Below are 21,046 nucleotides of genomic sequence, written 5' to 3' on the forward strand. Positions count from 1 at the left end.
TCCCTGTAATTGTTCAGCAGCTGCCACTGTACCTAAAATATACCAGAACCTGGCATCTTAGGGACACGGTCACTGTTATTACTGGTGAAGCTGTGCTCCCAGGCATGTGCCTGGATCCCTTTCCTCATCTGTTTATCAAGAGCATCACAATAAACCACCTGACATGTTTGTCAGCTACGTAGGAAATACTTTTTTTTTTTTTTTTTTAAATCAACATGGCTACAAAATAATTTTATTTTCAATTGTACTTTATGCACACCAGTACCCTTTGCCTATGGGAAAGCACAGTACCAGCAGTGTCTTCATTATTGTCACTTTGCAGATTCAGAAAATATTTCCTCTAAATATCTACTGTACTCACATATCCCACATGCGCAGTATGACTTTACCTGTTTGAAACTTGTGATTTAACAGTAAACGGATTTTCACATTAACAAATTAAATAACAAATCATAGGCAAAAAGAACAAGCATATCTAAGTATTTATCCTTGGGGAAAACTACACACGGTAGGTACTTTATTTTTGCTTACAAATTACCTCTCCTCCTGGCTCCAGCAAATTAATCTCAATAATCATGAAAACCTGAAGTCCACTTTTCACATATCTGTATTTGAATGCTAATGAATACTGAAGAACTCTCCACTGGGCAGAAGTGGAAGCAGTTGTAAAGCTTATATAAATTTTCATATACTCGAATGTGCCTACGGGAAAAAAGAGCTCTACCAAAATTTTAAGAAATCCATGAAAGAAATAAACACGCTACAAATATGACTTCCTTTAAGATACTAGAATTTCCAGAAGGAAAGTGAATTGGAAATACTACACGGAGATGGAAGCAGTTCTTCAGGCTGAGCTGCCAGCTGATCTTTGGAAGGCAGAGATTTAGACTATAGAAAGGAATTCTTCAAAAAGGCCTCAAGAAGCAGTGCACAAGATCCTCTAAAGCCCATTTGAAATAGCACAAAAGGGACATGAAATATTTAAAGTAAAACTCCTTTCTGGGGCATCTTCTCTAACTTCCACTTTAAGGAATGTTTTTGAGGAAAGTTTTATTTGAGGAATAAAGGAATGTTTTCCATACTCTCTTGTAATAAGCAGCCCTGCATGAGGAAGGTAAAAAGAAACCTGAAAAAAGCAGCAGTTAAATGTCATCCAATATTTATTTAAGTTGCATTTATAATGTTATAGCCCTGAACAAAAGAAATCTCTAAATAGACGCCGATCTGGGAAAAACATTAGGTTGCAACTTTTCTGACAAACTTGATCTGTAAAGGAATGCCAGGATTCTGGTTTCTGTTAGTGATCATCTTGATTTAAAATCTCTTTCATGTCAGAGAACATTGCAGAAAATAAGGTGTGTAAACTTCTTTGGGCAGAGGAAGAAGAGTTTGCTACCATAGTACCTAAAACACAGTACGTCCAATTGTCATTTGGAGACTAAAATACCAGGAATATCTACTGGCAATTAAACTACCAGGGATGTAACTGCTTTAACTCTGCTGAGAGTACCTCTTCTGATCTCAGTTACAACACAGCCCATGATATTCTAGCCCATCACGCCCACACACATGCACATTTTCTCTAATAGTAGCAAACAAGGAACACCTCGGGTAAGCAGATTGACAGGCTTCCTTAATTACTGAAAGTTAGAGGGAATAATCTCTAGTTCAGGGGCTTCCAGAGCAAGTGATATATTAACATAGCTCAATGGACTTTTTGTCTAAAAATGTCTCCAATTGTTTCTTGAACCCACACACTTTCAGCTCCTGGAGTAGCCCACAGCAAAGGAGATCTACAACTCAACTACACATCATACCACCTGCTACATTTATCTGATTCTTGTACTGGAAAGGAGAGCAAGTAATTCCTTAAATATTTACTGAATGAAGCTGATGATCATTCCCTCCACTGTCTAAGATGAAAGATCTACTTTGGGTTTTTTTTTTTTTTTTTTTTTTTTTTTTTTTTTTTTTTTACAAAAAAAAGGCATGCCAGATCTTTACTCTTTCTGCACTTTAGGGCTTTCCAGCTCTACTATATCACTTCGGAAATGAGGAGACCTGAATGGCAAAAGTATACAGAATGTGGATATACCCTGGAATTATGCAGTATGTTCTCTATGATTTTCCTAATATTTCATAGGCTTCATTATGGTTCTGCAACTACTCTTGAGCACTCAATTTCAAATATCCTTACTTTAGATTATTTCTAAAAACTATGAGCTAAAATTGCTCCTCATCTTGAGGCACAATATCAGGACACTAAAGAAAAACTAATGTAACATTCCAGTTTGTCTAATTCTCCTTCTCACATCCCCAAAAAGAAGGAAAGTTTCATGTAACAATACCAACATACATTATTTGCCATTGCTATTTAACCATTCACTACTACATGTTTTATTGCTAGGGCACCTAAAATGGCAGTCAGTTTCAAAAACATGCTTTGTCCCATATGCACTGGACAACATAACACTTATATTTAAATAGCAAAAGGTCCTTAGCTACACAGCAATAACTTGTCCATTTTAACTCACTTTAAATCACTATTTTCCCAAGTGCTACAGCCTACTGTTAATATCCAGTATCATCAGTCAAACTCCTTATAAAAATACCTTTGTGTCCAGGAATTGATGTAAGCAAATATCTTGAGCGCATGTTCTTTTCTGAGCTGCAATCCATCACCACCTTCAATGACAGATACTGAAGAAAAACAGAAACATATTAGTAACCAAATAGTGTGCAATTGTGGCATTTTTAATAAAATTTATCTCTGCTATTTGGGTAGAATGAAAAGTATAGTGTGAAAATTTTTTTAAAAATCCACTTTATTATATTAAAAATCTTTGCCATAAAGTTACTGTAATTTGACTGCAAAAGCTTTTCAGGATGAAAATGCACAACACAAATAAATTGTCTTTTCACATTAGAAACTGAAATATTCAATCAAAAATCTACTTTTTTGCTGTCACTAAATAGAGACAAGGTTTCGACACAACTAACGTTAAAATAAAAAAATACTGGACTCTGCTGTGAAAATCAGTGATTCAGAACAGCCTCTTATAATTTACTACTGAATACTCAAACTGGTCAACATCAAACTCTTTAGGCTCACAGAAGAAAACTTTTTATAAATCACATAAGCTGTTTCTGGAGACTACCATTTTTAACTGGACAAGGCTATACGCTGTATTGTGGAAACAACTTTTTTCTCATGCTTATAAATGATCTTCTTTGATTAAAACCAGCTCATTTCTTATTAGGTAGCTGCAAGATGCAGGTAAGTATTTCAAAAACAGATGCATGAAGATGAAAAAAAAGGCTTTTAAGAAACTAAAAATAACTAAGTTTACAGGAGACCTGAGCACAATGTCTCCACATAAGCTCCCCTGGGAACTACTGTTTAGTGTGCACTTTTGTACATGAACTCTCCAACAATTTTACTACTCTTTTTTTTCCTTAAAATTCTGAGTCTGAATTGAGATGACCACAAGACCTCAACCTGCTTTTTCTAACCAGATGAACACCGAAAAAAAATGATCAGCAAATGCTATACAGGAGCGTATGCGTAAAGTTATTTCAGAGTTTTAAGTCTCCACTTACTTTCAAACATGGACACATGTCTGCTGGTATTTAGTACTAACCAATCACCAGTTGGCAGTAACGATAAGCATTTATCACACTTAGAGACAGAAATCAGAACAGCTATATAGTGAATTCAAAATGCAAATATGTTAAAGAGGTATTACTGAATGTCCTATTTTTCATCAAAAGACACAAAAATAAACTCTAATAAAGTCAAGCGTCAGTAGCAGTTCACATCTACGTTTACACATCAATGCATATACTAGGACACTGCATTCTATCTATTTCTTTCTCTAACCATCAATGCACAATTCTCATTTCTTCCTTGTCCCAAATTTCTGTACAGTTCTACAACTAGCTGTGACAAACTGAGCACATGGAGCTTTTTCCTTTTTTGTTAACCATTTCTTTTATAACACAAAATCAATTCATTTCCAGATTTCACAAACACTGATGTCTTCTTTGAAATACGGATATTTCATGTGCACACATACAAACATAAACACACACACAAAAGCAGCCTCTCAGCAGGAACTACAAAAAAGAGCCATCTCTTTTCAGTCTCAGTCCTACTAGGGTTTGAAGATCCTCAGCACTCATGAACAAAGTATGAGGTGACACAAACTGACTGAATGAAAGGCAGATACCAGTTTAAACTTTTTTAAAAAACAAAGACAAAAGACAAATTACCATAACACTTGACCTTCTTAAGGCAGAAGCACAATGCTGAAGAAATCCAACTACAACAAACAATTTGGGTTGAGTTGGCCATGGAAGACAGATCTTTGACTACATATATTGTATTCAAAAAACTTGCACAGCATAAAATGTTCATAATGCCCTTACGAAGTTCTCAATTTTCTGAGCTTTGTTGCATGAAGATGATTTTTTTCAAACTTGACAAAATCTTGTTGACCATAACTGAGCACCAGTAAGCCCAATTCTAATCTGAATGATCTTGCATGCCAGTTTCTAAACTTATAAAATTTGCCTCTTTCTCACATCTCACCACTTAAAAAAAAAACACATTCTGAAAAGTACAGCAGTGACTTCTCATTTCCAGAGCAGCCTTATTCACTGCAGAAAGACTCTCAATTTTTTCTCTATAAAATTAATAACATTTCTTATCTTTTTCTTAAGTTGGCCCTCAGAAGTAGCATCTCTTATTGCCACATAAGACACAGATTCTAGAAATTAAGGAAACACTTAAGTCTATTCCTTTGCAAAATGTAATAGAAAGGTGTATGTGCTATTTGGAAAAACTGATTTCTCTGTTTACACATTCCACATCTCATACTTACACCGACTTCAACTGGTCTTATTAATGGCTAAATAACACGGTCACTGTGCACACAAATGTTTGTACCTAGAAGTACTTCTGACCTTTTCCCTAAAAGTACTCAAAAAGCACAAGCCAAGAGCAACCGCACTGAGGCTGCACTTTCCCCCCAAGTGAAGTCAATCTAAGCCTGTGCTAGAGCCAAAGAGTTGGGTGACAGGCAGGGCTTCTCTTGGACCTTAGCTGAAGCTCTCTCTGATTCTTTTGCAGAAATGACAGTTTTCAGCTCAGCTGCTTCACATCCTCACAACCAGTATTCAAACCTTAGGCTTCACAAGTTTCTGGCTTATTCTGAATATCAACTTTATGGATACTCTTGATTTGCTCTCTTCAGGGAGATATGTGGTGTGAAGTACAGCATTAAGTAGTTATGAAGCCTTTCAAATATTTTTAATTAAAAAGTATACATAGAAAATAAATAGGAGCAGTTGCGTTCATTATCATTCCTATTTGTTGATTTTAGCCACAGGATTCCAAGATTTCTTACTCCTTTGCTGCAAAGACTTCACTTCCAGATCATGACATCTCTCTCCTTTCAAAGTGGTTTTCTTTGGCCTTGTAGGGGCAGTAGTTAAAACAGCTCCATCCATTGTGGAAGCAGGCCCCTTCTCTCCCATCTTGAGGCATCCTGCATTCTTCAGGCTTTCCTTAGCATTGATGTCTCCTCAGGCTCTCCCACCTCTGGTGTTTCAAATCCCGCATAAACATCCACAACACCAACATCAGGTTCTTTCAAAAAGTTTTACTATGACAGGCCCCCTTCTTGCAGGTTAAGATGATGGACGGATTTTTCCAGGTTCTCTGTGTTCAGACCCAATGGCATACCTGTGCACTCCAGGAGCGGCAGGAGCACATTCAAGTGACAGCCCTTGGGTCTTCTACCCATCCTCTCTGTGCTTAGCAACCAACCCCCGAAGCCTGCAAGAAGCACACACTGCAATACGTTGCATGACAAGCCAAAGAGTCTGCTGCTCAGGGTGAAAACTCCAGGAAATCTGCCACCTGTAGCCAGTTTTGATCTGGAGTAAGCATCCCCAAAACAGCAGATTTTTAGGAAACACAGGCAAACGAGTCCTCCATTTGGAAAGGTGACACCACGATGTAATTATCCTCCACTGCTACAGAGCTGAATACTTGCAGAGCTGTCTCTGCTCACACGAGGCTTTCTTCACTACAAATCAAGAATTCTGTAAGAACAACATGCGCCCTGGAGCTTTACAAGCAGTCACTGCATGGCTGCGCGGCACCTCTGTCACTAGTGCCACTCCAGCCCTATGCTCAGCTCTTCCCCAGTGTCGGACAGCTGCTTTGTTCACCAAGCACTCACGAGCTAGCCACATGAGAAGTCTGCCTTAATTCCCTCTCCTGAGCAGTCTTTGTTCAGAATTTGCTTCTTTTTTGAATTGCTCTAGCCCTTTTTTCCTTCTCTGTTAAAGCCTCATAGACCTTTTGACCCTCCATTCCTTCCTTCTCTCTCACTTTCTCCCTCAAACACCTTTTTCCTGGTTTAGGTACAATTTCATGATCATTCTCAGTCTAAGTGGACTCTATAGCAACAGCTGCCCCATGGGCAGCCATGCCTTGTAACCACTGCCAACAATCACAAGCAGACTAGGGACCCGATTGCATTCAACCTACCTATCTAGCAGTAAGCCATCCATTTTTTTTCTCCTACCTTTGCAAGCCACTGAATATCCAACAGGAGCCACAAAAATTAGGAGAGGTTGGAAACAAAGTGGGAGGAATGTGAAGCTGAGAGAAGTAATCACCAATCACTGGTGATAGAAAACAAGCTTGGCTCATCCTGCCTGGTGTAACTTCACTCTAACACTGCTCACCCATCAGCAAAGAAACTGGAGACACTGCCATGATCGCCACAGAGCAGAAACAGAACCCTGGTGGCCAGATCCATTTGAGGCAAAACCAATCAGCAGAAGAGACTAGTAGGTAAATTCCAGCTATATATATCCTATACTATAAATATAATGTAGAAAATAAGGTCTTTTTACACCCTTGCAATGTTTTGTTTCACAGACCCTTTGCAGCAAGTTGGCTGAGATGCCTCTTTTGTCAACATAGCACCATGTAAGAACGATCCAAGCTGCTTAACTGACCTCAAATAACTATTAATTGCTTGATCCCTTTTACTACCTTCTAGTGCATGTATTTTCAGACACTTCTTTTTTAAAATCAAACACGCTTAAAATGTAATGATTTATTAAATTAGCTTACGGTCCAAAACAAGTCTCAAAGTAAAAATTTGAAATATTTCAGAAAAGAAGTGGCTTAGTTCACCGCCTTTCCCCATTTTACTTGCCTGGCCTGAAATGAAAAACCAAGTGACATACACTTGCGCTTCCACAAAAGACTGATCAACACGATCTCCTAAGCTAACAAAAAGATTTTAATAAAGTCACTAAAAACAGAATGACAAAAGATCAGAAAACCAGAAGTCAACTGCAAAGAAAGGGCCAATATAGTTTCAACAGTGGACAAATAAAGCTCATCTCCTAAGTGCATTTTTAGCAAGAACTTCAGAGCTAGAGGAACAGACTGTAATTAGACCTCAAGGAAAACTATCATGCTAGACTTATGAGGAATATCTTATATCCAAAGGTCACTTACCACACTAAGTACAATCAAATGGCAAGTAAAAAGAAATTTTAAAAAGTATATTCTCTACTTTCAGAAAGAAATAGTAAGAAATATAAACAGTAATCAACTACTTATGTTAATATGTAAAAGTAACTTCTACATACTCAAAAATGTAATGACCAAGGTCACATAAATTTTGCTCTTTCCCTATTCTCCCCTCATCTAACACCAGCTTATTTACAGAAAAGAACAGGTACTTTCAAAATGAATGTTCTTTGCTGAAATTATTTTCTTACACAGACTAAACAGAGGAAATCAAGGGTCATGCACTCAGTGAAATAGCATTAGGGGAAATAATACCAATTTTAGAAGAAATACAACAAACTTTATACACAACAAACTTGTGTATAAATACACCTCACAGCTATAAATTAGCCTTCATATTCAGATTTTTAAAAAACATGTATACACTGACATATTTTATGTACAGTTTTTTTTCCTGTGATCAATAGTGAAAAAAAGAAAGATGATAGGCATTTATTTTACCTTCTCCCATTGCCCTTTTACTTCCACCCGTTAAAAATGCTGCTCTTTTTATTAAAGATAATTGGCAGCCGCTTTAGACATATGCACCAGAGTTCTTCCAGACCTTTGCAAAGCTATCTTTAAAAAGTATCTAGAGGCACAGTGTCGATTGAACTTCAATGTCAGTAGTTTCGTCTTAACTGCCCAATCTTCCCTGTAACTTTTCTATGACAGAAAGACAGCCTACTTTTTACTCTCCCATCTCCATAAAAGTATTCCATGATATTGACTGGATAAGCATTAAAAATGTGCTAAAGCACTATGTAAAATGCACTAAATACAAATAACTCATTTTCCTCAGTATTAGAAAAATTGCTCAAGCATCCGGGTAGCATCATAATTTACACAAACTCCTTTTAAACCTAACTCTAAAGTTCTTATCTATACAAATACTTGACAGAAACCACTCCAACATACCAACAAAGTATCATCAACCTAAGGTGAAATTTTGATGTTTAACTCCAAATTGGTAAATTTGTTTTCCTTCTTTCTCACAAACTCGTAATTACAAAGCACACACAGATTACAAAGCAAATATTAATGAGACAACCTAATAGCTTAAAGATGGGAATCAACAACTTTAAGACTCATTTCTTTAGGGGGAAATATGTCACAGGTCTGCAAGTCTAAAGGATACTGTGTTCTTATGAATGAAAATGCAGAAGCTACTCAAAAGAGTAAGGAAAGCATAGTTATAACTGGTCTCTAAACCATCTCCAAAAGCAGTCATCAACTGTTTATTTAGCATTTGCATAATTCCCCATCACCAGCACAAAATCAGAGGGGACTTAACAGTTCTATTTAACTCAGTATTCCAAAGAACAGCACAGATATATTGCAAGAGCCACAATCTGTTCATCAGACAAATAACACTTACAAGCTATAACTTCACCAGAACAGGCAAGTCTATTAGCTGATCTTAGCCAATTTCTGTGTTTTGCATCTCCCTTTTTTCCATGCAAACACCAAGTTTTCAAACACCAAGTTTTCTCTTTGGATCTTATTCTGTTCATTTATAATATATTTTTCCTATCCTATTCCCCTCATCATCTCCAGCAAGCATTTTTCTTCTACTATAATAAATCAAGCCAGTGTGGAACAAAGCAGCAGAAGCTGCCTCTGAAAAGTTGTATGTAATGTAAGAATTTTCTTCTTTTAAAACTGATGCCATGCCAAAGTTTGCAGCATCCTAGTAACAACTTGTCTTGGTTAAAATGCTGTCATGTATCATGTTTATCAAGCCTTATGCTTAAGCCAACAGTTATCTTTATCAAGAGCACCTTATGACTCTCACCTTCGTGAAGGGAATATGCCTTAGTAACTGCTTTAAAGGAGGACAGTTCTACAGGAAACTTTTTTTAGACACAGTCACTGCATTAATTTTTTTTTGTTTGTTTGTTTGTTTTTAAACACAGTCGAATGCTGATTAGTAGTGGATAATTTACCTAGGTTTCATGTTAACAATTTCACAAGCTGTAGGGCGCTGAAACTAATTCTGCTCAGAAGTTATCTGGATGAATCAGTATCCAGATGACCTCTTACCGTCTTAGACGCGCGCCACCACAAGCTGAGCAGCTTCACTGGTCAGTGCAGGTCCAGAGGCTACACTGCCACTTGCACGTGCAGCAGCACCTGCGCTACTGCCCCGAGTTCTCACTGGCCCCATGTAGTGTGAGCTCTGCTGTTTCATCACAGCACACCCGGAACCAAGAGGCACGATGCAAACACCTTGTAGCCATAGGTCAAGATTCACAAATATGGAATCCAAGCAGTACCATCCAGCAATACAAATACGCCTGGACTAGGTAAGAGCATGCTGTGTTATGCCAGTGGTGGGAGAACAAGCAATATAACATCTAGCATAGTTACAGGGGTATGGACTAAGAAGAGCACAAAGCTATCATAAGCAAAAAGATAAATAACGCTAAAGGAGCAGCATGAGTTGCACCAATTCGATACTGTAACAGAGGGGCATGGCTGTTTTGATCAAACACTGATATGCAGCTGAGCTAAGATCAGCTTGTAGGCAATCTGGCTGCAAAGAGAATCACTTGAACAGAAGCTGACCCAAGAGCAGCCCCCACCAGCACACCAGCATTGCCCTTCTCCACTCCCCGGCTCACAGGGGAGCTCCCAAGTTTCCGACTCCCAAGTTTCTGACTCAGCACCACGCCGTGAGAGCACCAGCCGTTAAACTTCCAGGGAAGCCAGAGGAAGGGCAATGCCAATTTGGTAGTACGGCAGGGTGAGCCGGGGTCCAGCAGCGCTCCTAAGCTCCATTTCAATGTTAGCCATGGCAGATGCAAGGTGCCTAGGAACGGAAAGCTACGGTTATCTTGGCATCATCAATCCTCAAGTTTGCATTAGGAAATTCACCATATTGCAGCCCTCCCAAGGAAAGGCAAAAAAACTTACTGAAGAAAAAGGCTGCAAAGAACTTTTGATGCATCTGCACCATTCATCAATGTGAAAGGTGTGGTCTTATTCAAGTGCTATTTTAACTCAGTTTTGTCAATTGTTTTCAACTCTAAGACATGATGTTAAAATTCTGGGAAGATCACGTTTTGCCCTTTAACGCCACATTGTTTTATCTCTTCTTTCAATATAGTATCTAGCTCCATTTAAGAAGTATTTCCATAGAAACAAGTCTCCTTGATATTATCAAAACGTACAGGAGCCTATACAGGTGGGTATGGAGACTCTGACCATAAATATTTTGACAGCCACCACTGTTTCTTAAGGAAAAGATGCAGGATTGAACAGTGTCTGCATAAAACCAATTCCCAGCATATCACTAATTATTCCAAGGTAATCTCCAGAGATAGAGCTGCCACCAACAGGGCAGAAATTACTACTCCAATAAAGAATTGCTTATCTTCAGTTTAAAATTGCATATTTATTTGCTTTATTTCTTTCTAGTAAACTATTAGCCTTGAAAATAATATACCACAACTTGAACGACTTCTCACATAACTAGAAACAAAAAAAACAAGAGCCCATCCCTGTAACCGCAGTGACCAATGGGAAGCACCAGATTTCCAGCAGATTTATAGAAGAAATGCCTAATGACTATGTCCTCCCCTTTACAGTCAAAATCTAAGAGGGGCAAATATGATTAATTTCTTACAAAATATATTTGAGCTTCCTTAAACAAGGAAATAAGAAGGATAAATCAGCTAAGGGTTATTTTATTAAATGGGGCTTCAGGCAGTTCCTTTGAAAGCCAAAGAGCACCTTGATTAATATTTGAACTCTGAGACATTATTTTTGATAAAAACAGACATAAACAACCCTCATATTAAAGGAAGAATAAAATATTGAGAAAGGACAGGCAAGCTGCAGAGTTGCATTAAGATTCTCTCTCAGCTTCCAGACATATGCTTGTCAAATTCTGCTGTCAGTTTTGCTACAAAATCCTGCATTTAATAATTCACTCAAACACATGGTGTTTTCAGTAATTTATTGGCTAGTGCCTAATTGCATAATTCTTCTCTGAAAGCAAGTAAAGCAAAAGAAATGAGAAATGAAGGCAATGTGTACAGCCAATACATCCAATACATACAACTCCAAGACAGTAAGTTTTGTGGCAAGCATTCCCTACCCTGGTCAGAAAACATTTACAGATGTCATTACGAGGTAAACAAGGATTTTAGGAGTCAAGGATCAGCAAGTGCACACAGCTTAAAAATCTGTAACTATGCCTGAACACAAGATACAAAGTCAACTGTTTGGAAAGATAAAGACTGACCCAACTATTAAGACTTTCCAATTAATAATGACAAATCAAACTTGGTTCTGATCAGCTTGATCAGATTGTATCTGCTTAAATATTACTTCACAAGACAAAGCATTGAGACTTACTCTAAGTACTTAGTGGTAGTTTCATCTCAGAGCATTAGGAAAAAAGTTCAGGCAACAAAAATACTAACTCAACCATAAATAAAGCAGCTACAGCATATTCCTAACTGTAAAGATTCAGAGATTGGTCAGTGTAGCAAAAGACAAGCATGGAGCGGCAGACAGACCAAAACCAACTACCTACTTGCTTTTACTGAGCTTTTTCTTACTGCAGAAATCTTCTGAAATTCTATTGCTTCCTGAAGCTGAGAGTATAATTAAGTAACTAACAATTATCTCAAGTTCACCCTCAATCCATATTTTGGATGAGCAAATACAGGTGAGGAAGTAGGCTCACAGGCCCCAGTGCTATCTGTACCTATTTCACAGCAAAAGAAGGAAAAAGGAAATTGTTCAGAATGCTTAACTATATATTCAGAGAAGTTTAAATTAGGGAAATTAGTATACAACTATTGTATCAACTAATGACCACCAGTCTACAATGCAGTTTCACTATATCACTTCTGACTGTGGAATCATGTGTCTGAAAACAGTGGCATAAAATGTATAACATTACCCTCTTATGAACGGATTTCCCAAATTCCTGATGAGATTTTTATAGTTTGGCCTCTGTTCTGCCTCTCTTGCGTAGCCTTCCCTTGCAAGTACGCCCCTGTCCATTCCTATCACTGTTCACAGCTTCCCCAAACAGAAAGTTTAGAAGTGAAAGCACTGTCAGTTTTGTTTATGTCCATAGAGTTTAGAATGAAAACCGATCACTGTTTCCAAAAAGAAGGACAAGCAGCAAAAGACTGCCCTGCAAGCTACCAGCATTTCAGTCACCTCACTTAAAAAACACCCTTCACTAGTTCTAAAAATAAAAGGTTCTGTATTGCGATTTAAATTAGAAATAATTTAACAGCATGTGTTACATATTAACAAATGGACAGCTGATCATTTCCTGGAAATGGAATTAAGCTCTCATTAAAAATATACCAAATCCTCAAAAACAGATTAAGGACACAGTAAAGAGATAGTAAAGACAATAAACACTGCACAACACAGCATAACACACACGCACACACAAGTATCATGTGACTTCTACATTATTCATATAATTAACTGGCTAACAGACTATCTTAAGAAAAATCTACTCACAACTGAAGTGGAAAGTCTGCTCTTGCAGGGCAAACACTTCAAGTTCTGAAGGCACAGGATATCATACAAAATGAGAAATTAAATGCAGTAAGTTTCCATCTTTCTTGGAGAGGAAAAAAAAAATCAGAAGCTTGCAGAAAGCTCCATTACTTCAGTTATTCTTCACAAACCCAACAAAAAGCAGCTGTATGAAATCATACGCACTATAGGAGCACGTTCTCAGCTATTAAGGAGTCTACATATACCATTTTTGAGTATAGTACAGTTGTTTGATGGCCTCTTAGCTAGCGTACTTAACACTGTGCTGTTCTGCCTTACTTCAGTTTCCGTCCTAAAGTTATCCCTGTTCCTGTATATAATTACAAAGATTAAAAGTTCTTAAGTGGAAATGAAGTAATAAAACTGTGCAATGAATTGGAGCTTTCTTGAGTCTATCAAAGTAAGAAGCAAAAACAAACAAGTAAAAAACACTGCCACTCAACTCCTATTTTTTCACAGGAAAATCTGCTGTGTGCATGCAGACCTCAAGATCGTGCCTCAATTGCCACATGCTTTCAAAGCTTCATTTACAGACCTTCTATAAATTAGCTATACAAACGTAAATACTGTAAGGTACTTTTTCCACCAAGACTTTTTGACACATTTTGGCTTCTTCATCTAGGTGGTTGTTCCAACACTAAGTCTCCCAGAGGAATTCTATATGCACACAGATAAGCACGGAGAGATAAACAGAATAAGTATTTCCCCTTCTAGTACTACCTAAAAATAACTATAATGCATTTGTACCACATTTCCTCAAGAAACTCAACTTTCAAACACATTAGATTTGGAAAAGTCCAAAACTTAATGAAACTACAAATAAGCAGGATAATGAAGTGCTAGGAAAACCAGAAATCCTGATAGTTACATGTCTATCCATGTTCAACACTCAGATGGCTGATCAATTCACATACAAGAAAAGGAACTGAGTGAAAGGAATAGCTTCTAGACACTTCTCACACTTGATTTTAGAAACTGCCAATGTGCTACACAGGAAAGAAATACATGTATATATATATGTTTAAATAACAGAAATTAAGTAGCCACAACTATGTTTAACTGTAGCATGCTATTAGTATAAGCAGCATTCAGCAATCAATACAACCAATTGCTTCTGAAGATAGCAAGATTATTTTTCAGGCTGCCCCAGCATCCTGATCAGTGTAAAATGCAGAGCTTGGTCTGCAAAATATCCTTACTTAATAGCTACCTGAGCTGGCGAAACTAATGGACAAGCTACACATTAAAAAAAGGAAAAAAAAAGTATCATAAAAAGCTTTTCTATACATACAGACTCTTTCTCTCATTTCCAGCTCTACCCAGTACCACAGGAGACTTACAAGGACTCAGTCAATGCTGGAAGCATCAATACAGCACTGTAGCACTACCATCATCCACAAGCAACTTTTGACCACGGTATTTTTCATCTTTTCTCAACCAGACCAGAGCAATGGCCAAGAGAAGACAGGAAAGAAAGCACATCTGCCTATTATGGAAGCTGCTAAAAGAAACAGAAAAGTAAAAGCACAGAACTATACCTAGAGCAATAGTGAAGAGTAAAGCAAGGTGGAGGACAGAGGAAAAAGCAAGAAGAACATGGAAGTGAAAACAGAAACTGAGAAATGGAAAAATCATCAGCATAGTAACACAACAACAGAAGAGCTGCAAGAAAGATAAAGCATGAGAGACTATGATGAAATTAAATTCTCAAAGTAGACAATACAAGAAATAACAGTAATTAAGTGAACATTCAAAACTCTAAAACGCCAGCTTGCAGACTGTGGGCAAGTTATGCTCACTTGCCCACAGAACATAACTCCAGAGAGCAAGATCTGCTTTTGTCACTCACTGTTAATTGAGCACAAGAAGGCAGTAGCAAGCGCCAGTGACATAGAGAAATCAAAGTTGTAAGGAATTAAAAACAAAGTGGAAAAAATGGTATTGAACAGATATATTTTGCTATTTAACAAAGAAAAATAAGCAAAAAGGAATTTTACAAACTAAAAGGACTCTCCAGAAGCTGTGTAGCTCCCTCCACAAAACCCTTGGTCCACCAAAAGCAAAGACAACTCCTTAAAGTCAAGCAGAAGGAAATACGGCCAGTGTCTGCTCTCCAAGGTACTGCCTCTTCAACCACAACACAAAATTTCTAGCCTAGACCTCATCTTACCAGCAATGCCCCGTCTCATTCTCCACCACCAAAGCATGAAAGAAAAATTAAAACAGCTAGTCCCCCCCCCAAAACTAAAAATAACAACATCCAGGATAGCCTAAAACAGAACAAGTTGGACACATCTCAGAAAACGCTTGAGAAATCAATAGCTTGAACGCTATCCTAACAAAGGGAAAGCCATACAGCACAAAATGATTAAAATTGTTAACAGGAAGTCTTCTGACATAGGATATGAGTTGACTTCAAGTTCTACACTACCCATATTTTTAAAAAGTCAAATAAAGGAATTTTTCTTTCTTTCTTGAATTTAAATAAAGATATGTACATAAGCAAGAATATAACAGTAGGAATTGTGCAGGCCCCTTACTAGGAAGGCAGGGGACATCTACGGCATAAAGTGGATAAGTGAAGGAATTAATTACTGCTTAAGAAATACTTATCCAAGATAATATTTCACTATACACAAGGAGAAAGATTTTAGTAAATGTCACTTGTCCATAAGTTACAACAAAACTCAGCAGAATGGAATGCATATAGCTTATCCTCAGCATCAGTGATTAAGCACCTGGAATAATGAGAAAGAACCAATCTTCAGCAGTGTAAACAAATTTCAGGACAAAATAAAATCATTTTTGACCGCATCAGCTAACGTGCAACAAAACAGAGCAAAACCTGAAGTATTTTTCTAATAATGAAAGTCTCTTTGAATTTAGTCAAAGAGGTTTTCACTATCAGAAAAATACTTCAGGTTTATCTGTAAACTGCTTTACAGCTACAAACAGCAAATTAGAACACTATTTTATTCTCCCTTCCTTTTAGAAAGTTCACTCTTAGGGGATTGGTTCCTCCTCCCATTTTTTTTTTCCCTCTAGGTATTCCGATTCATTCAGACTGACACTTCACTGGAGTCCATGACTACTACAGTTAGGAAATATTACTATAAAGGGAAAGAAATCTTCATTCTCCTTTAAGTGGATGCTGTATTTTGGATTAAAGGTGAAAGTGAAGCAAAAAGCTGGCCAGAAAAACTCTGTTCCCAGAAACAAAGAACTGGTATAACCTAGGCCTACCTGAGCTATCTAGAAGACATGACTACAAATTTGTGCTAAAAACTGTTTTTCTCAATCTGTAATATTTTGTTTACAAGTTGTGAAAGAAAACAAACAAGCAAACCTAAAGCAAAATCATCTATGGAGTTTTAAGACAACATCCATCAACACCAGTTGCACTCCAAAAGGTGCAACTTAGCCAGTCTCTTAGGCAGCCAGGCCAAGTGCAGCTGACTCAGGACCAGCAGAGGTACATGCATGCCTGCATAAAAGCTGTACAGGGGGTTGCACCTTCCTTAGAAATTATTTAACAGTTCATGGGCTGAACTTAAATATGGTTTAGATTAAAAGATTGCTGTCCCGTGATAACATGGTTCTACAGATCAGCTAGAAACCCCTTACTCTGGTCTCGAGTGTGACACAGTGACCTGCAAAATTCCTGCTATAGGAGACTTTAGACAGAAAATGCCCAGCTTTATTACATTTATGTATGTCCTGACTTACTTGAGGTAACTGGTTTTGCTAGTGCCCAACAAAACAGAACTATCCTGACCAGGGCCTCTGGACAGCATTCTAGTGTAAATATTACTAAAGAACAAACAAAATTTGATATAATCCCTCCTTGAATGGCAAGAACTGGCATCCAAAGAAACCAAGGAATGTACAGAATGGCAAACCAGGGTTCATTTCAGGACACAAAATGCTGTAAATTAACATAAAAGTGCTCTCTACACATTTTTCCAGAGAAAGTAAATACCTTTAAAAGAATCCCCATAAAAATACATTTTGATGGCATAATTAAGTCTTTTGTAAATAAATGTCCATATCCTGAAAAGTAAACAGTCATGTCTTCTTATCTTTCCCTATTTAAGGCTATTAAAAATGTGTATGTTAAGGAAGATTAACTCAGAAATCAGATCAGCCAATACAAATACTTTATTACTATTAAATGCCTACATAGGAAAACATGTGTGATGCTAACATACCTAGAGCACCCAAAAATAAATTAGAGACTGTTCTCACTGATTGCACAATACATTGTCTTGCAACGCAAAAACTGTTTTAAAGCTTGGACATTTCATCAAAGAAACTTGTGTTTTACTGAGTTCCTGGGCCAAGTCATAACTTCACACTCCTACTACTTCTCAGGAAATCATAACCCATAGAACAGGGATTTTTTAGTGTTTTATAGTTATATCAAAAGCTGAAAACAAAGTTGTTGCAAGAGAAAGCTAAACTATTTCTTCTGTCCACAAAACATAGCCTACTTGCCATGCTCAAGTAATTAAGTTTTGCATTAAACAGACAGGCTGATTGATCTGCAGCTTTTGTCAACAAATACTTTTTTAAATTACAGGTTTGCACTACCATCATAACTGTATTTGCATAGAACTAGGCCCCATTGACTACTTGTTAGAAAATCAGGCCTAGGGAGCAGGAATCTTGTAATGAGTTTGAGGAAGACAAACCTCTGGGTCTACCCAAAGGTCATGGCTTGACAAAGGCTCAAGTGCAGAAAACTGTCATGAGCATGATTAATATTCCAATAGTTTACAGCAGGATTAATGTGCTTATAATAAAAATATGCTGGGTTGTTTGCAGAATCATTGAGTTTCATCCTGTTGTCGTCCATAAATTGGTAAACTCTTCTGAGGAAAGCAGGACCTTCCCTTGTGCTCTTTTCAAAACAAAAAATTAAGAGTTATTAGTCAGTTGAGTAAGTGACCTGTCATACAACTGATACCAAATAATTGGTTTGTAAACACCAGGGTAAATGAAGACAAAAGTTGGTATGCACTGTGCATAAAAATATTTTGTTTAGGCAGAAATTGTTAAAACAAACTAAATGATGTTTCCTGGACCTCTTTCAAAACACTGTTTCACCAGCTTCAGTAAAGAGAAAATCCCAAATGCTCAGCGGGCAGAAAACTGCTGGCAGCCTCTGGCTCACACATTTTGGGCATAACCTCATTCTTTACTACCACTTTTCATTTTTGCTGCAAATACCAATGCTTGACACTACTTTCGTATATTAGCAATAAATATTACTCAAGAATGCAAATGCCTACAACTTGAAAGTTGTAAAAGAAATTCAAGTAGATCTCCCTTATAACTCATTCTCATGCAAGGAGAACAGAGGTGGCACATGTAATAGACCATCCTATGCTTTAGCATCCAAGCACATACAAAACCCATTCATTTTAGTTTCAAGTGTTCTTGCTTCTCTGGGAGGAAGACCAAAACTAATGCTATTTGACCAGCATTTCTGGAAGTTAATTATACAGAAAAAAAGTGGTGCATATTTCCCCTAATAAATTTAACTAACATAACCAACTTTTTTTTTCATAAATAGCAAGCTTATAACATTAAGGTATAATTTAATGGATAACTACACTGGTTATCAAAAACTCAATGTGAAAGTGATATAAGGTATTAGAGGGAAATTATATAAGGATTGCATTGTAAAAGGAACTGCAAGGTACTGTAAGGGAAGATCTAATTGACTAACTCTCAATTATTTTAAAATGATTTTAAAACTAAATTCATCCTGTAAATTCAGAGATTTCTTCATAAATGAAATTTAACACTACTTTTTTTTCCTTTTGATCATAACAGTCATGATTAAGCTTAAATGAGGATTATTTATCAGACCATCAAAACCAAGCAAAGTTATCTCTTCCAACAAACAGTTGTCATCAGTGTGCCATTGTTAACACTGGGTTCTAAATGGGACCAAGTTTAAATAAGCATGCAGCCTATAATACCAATGTATTCCTCAACTCTCCAGTTGAGAAAGATAGGATATACATGCTAAAATTAGGCAAACATCACAACTGTTCAAAATTAAGATGTTAGGATTACAAGTTTAGCCAAACTTGGCAAACTATTTTCTTAATAACCCAACAGGTCTCCAATATTAGCCTTTTAATTTCATTTATTCTTGCCTCCTGAGTCTCTCAAAGTTAGTTTTATATATTTCTTGCAGCTTTTTAAAATAAAATCGTGATCATCACAAAACACCATCTTTCCTCTCTGAGAAAAAGGCCGATGCTCAACTACTACTATACAGTAGCTACTACTACTACATACTACTAATGCAGTACTCACCAGCATATTTTAGCAAGAACAAACTCATGCATTTAGGCCTCACACACAAAAGTTAAAAGCGAAGGAACACGCCGGCTCGGCAGCGTTCCGGGGAGCCGTTTCTTGAGGCCCGGGGTGCCCCCGAGCCGCCAGCTCGCAGCGCGTGCCCGGGGAGGCGCCTACGAACCCCGCGGAACTTCCCGCGGGCCACGGGCGGCTGGTTGGCGGCCCCGGCCCCGCGGCTGCCGCCTTTGTTCGCACGCCGAGGGGCCGCTGCGCCGCGGGGCACCGCGGAGCTCCCCGCGATGCGCGCGGCCTAGCGCCCGCCAGCGCCGCGGGGCCTCGAGGATGGGCGGCCGAGGGGGCCGGGGGGACAAGGACATACCTGCTGTGTTACCCCCCTCCCTCCTTCCCCCGGCTCTTCAGGTGACACCTGTAAGGAGGGAGTAAGGACCAAACTCCCAGCGAGGGGCTCCGTGGCTCCGGGCCCCTAGCAGCGCGGGACAGCCTCTCCCCGGCTCCGCGGCAGGGCCGAGCCGCTGCTTTTGGAAAGCGGTACCGAGGGCACCCCCCGCGCCGCAGCGCATAGCGCTGAGGGGGCGGAGGGGGGGCAGGATCACCCAGAGCCGCCTCGCCTGCTTAAAAGCGCCCCAGCCCAGGCCCGGCCTCCAGCTGCTCGGCGGCCGCCGGGCCGGCTCGCGGGCACCTCCTCGGGCCGGGCGGCAGCGCGCTAGGCCCGGGCGCGCCTGCCCGCCGCGGGGGATGCGCTGCGCGGCTCCCGGCCCGCGCCGCGCACGCACCCGTGGGCCACGCGTTGGGGGGGGGCAACCGGCCAGGCCCTGGCGGCTCGTACTAACCCCCCTGCCTCCGCGCCATCCCCTCTCCCGCCCAGGCCACGAGTGTCCACGGGCAGGAAGCGGCGGAGCAGGGCAGGCTCTGCCGGCACGGCCTCCCCGCCAAGAGCGGCGGCGCGCAGGAGGCCTGAGCCAGGCGGCGAGCGGGGAAAGGGAAGGAAGGAGAAGGAAGGCAAGGGGGGGAGGAAGATGGAGCGGGGCTATAGCCCAGCCCGTGCAGAGGAGGGTACGCGGGGTCCCGGCCCGGGGCGAGGAGTGTTGGGGGGAGGGTAGCGGGGGAGGGCGGCCGCACTTACTCTCATTTAACACCTCCAGCAGCTCGGCGCAGCTCTCACACATTGTTCATTAACAGCAGCAGCCGCCGCCGCCGCCTCCTCCCGACCATTGATTGATCCACTCGGTGCTGCTGATTGATGATTGATGGGGGCCGGGGCGGGGGTCAGCGGGGAGGGGGGGGAGGGGAAGGAGGGGGCGGGAAGGGCCGGGAGGAGAAGGGGGGAGAGGCCGGGGCCGGCCCGGGATCCGGGGGAGGGGGGATGGGGCGGCTGATCAATGCAAATGAGCCTGTGGCGGCGGCGGCGGCAGCGGCGGGGAGGAGAAGCCGAGTCACTCACTGGCTCCCAGTGACTCCACGCGCCGCCATTTTGCTGAGGGGGAAGGAGGAGGAGGGGACGGGAGCGAGGGGGGACAGGGCGCTCGGGCTCGGCTCGGCTGTTTCCGACCAGGCAGGAGGCGAAGGTGGCCGCGT

General features: G+C 39.9%; 1 protein-coding gene across 1 annotated transcript in view; it reads right to left on the bottom strand.

Annotated features, from left to right (window-relative positions):
* The window catches only part of USP34 (ubiquitin specific peptidase 34), a 137,342-nt gene extending 116,607 nt beyond the window's left edge, over positions 1–20,735 (bottom strand). The window contains exons 1-2 of the mRNA XM_088531283.1: positions 20,595–20,735; positions 2,613–2,700 (exon numbers count right to left, since the gene is read on the bottom strand). Of these exons, the coding sequence (XP_088387409.1) occupies positions 2,613–2,700; positions 20,595–20,637 (131 nt within the window). The 5' untranslated portion in view covers positions 20,638–20,735. The remainder of the gene's footprint in view (positions 1–2,612; positions 2,701–20,594) is intronic.
* Positions 20,736–21,046: the final 311 nt, after the last annotated feature.

Source organism: Tinamus guttatus, unplaced genomic scaffold (genome assembly GCF_059628265.1).
Source record: "Tinamus guttatus ecotype Peru unplaced genomic scaffold, ASM5962826v1 Tinamus_guttatus_pri_ptg000403l, whole genome shotgun sequence".
NCBI lineage: Eukaryota > Metazoa > Chordata > Aves > Tinamiformes > Tinamidae > Tinamus > Tinamus guttatus.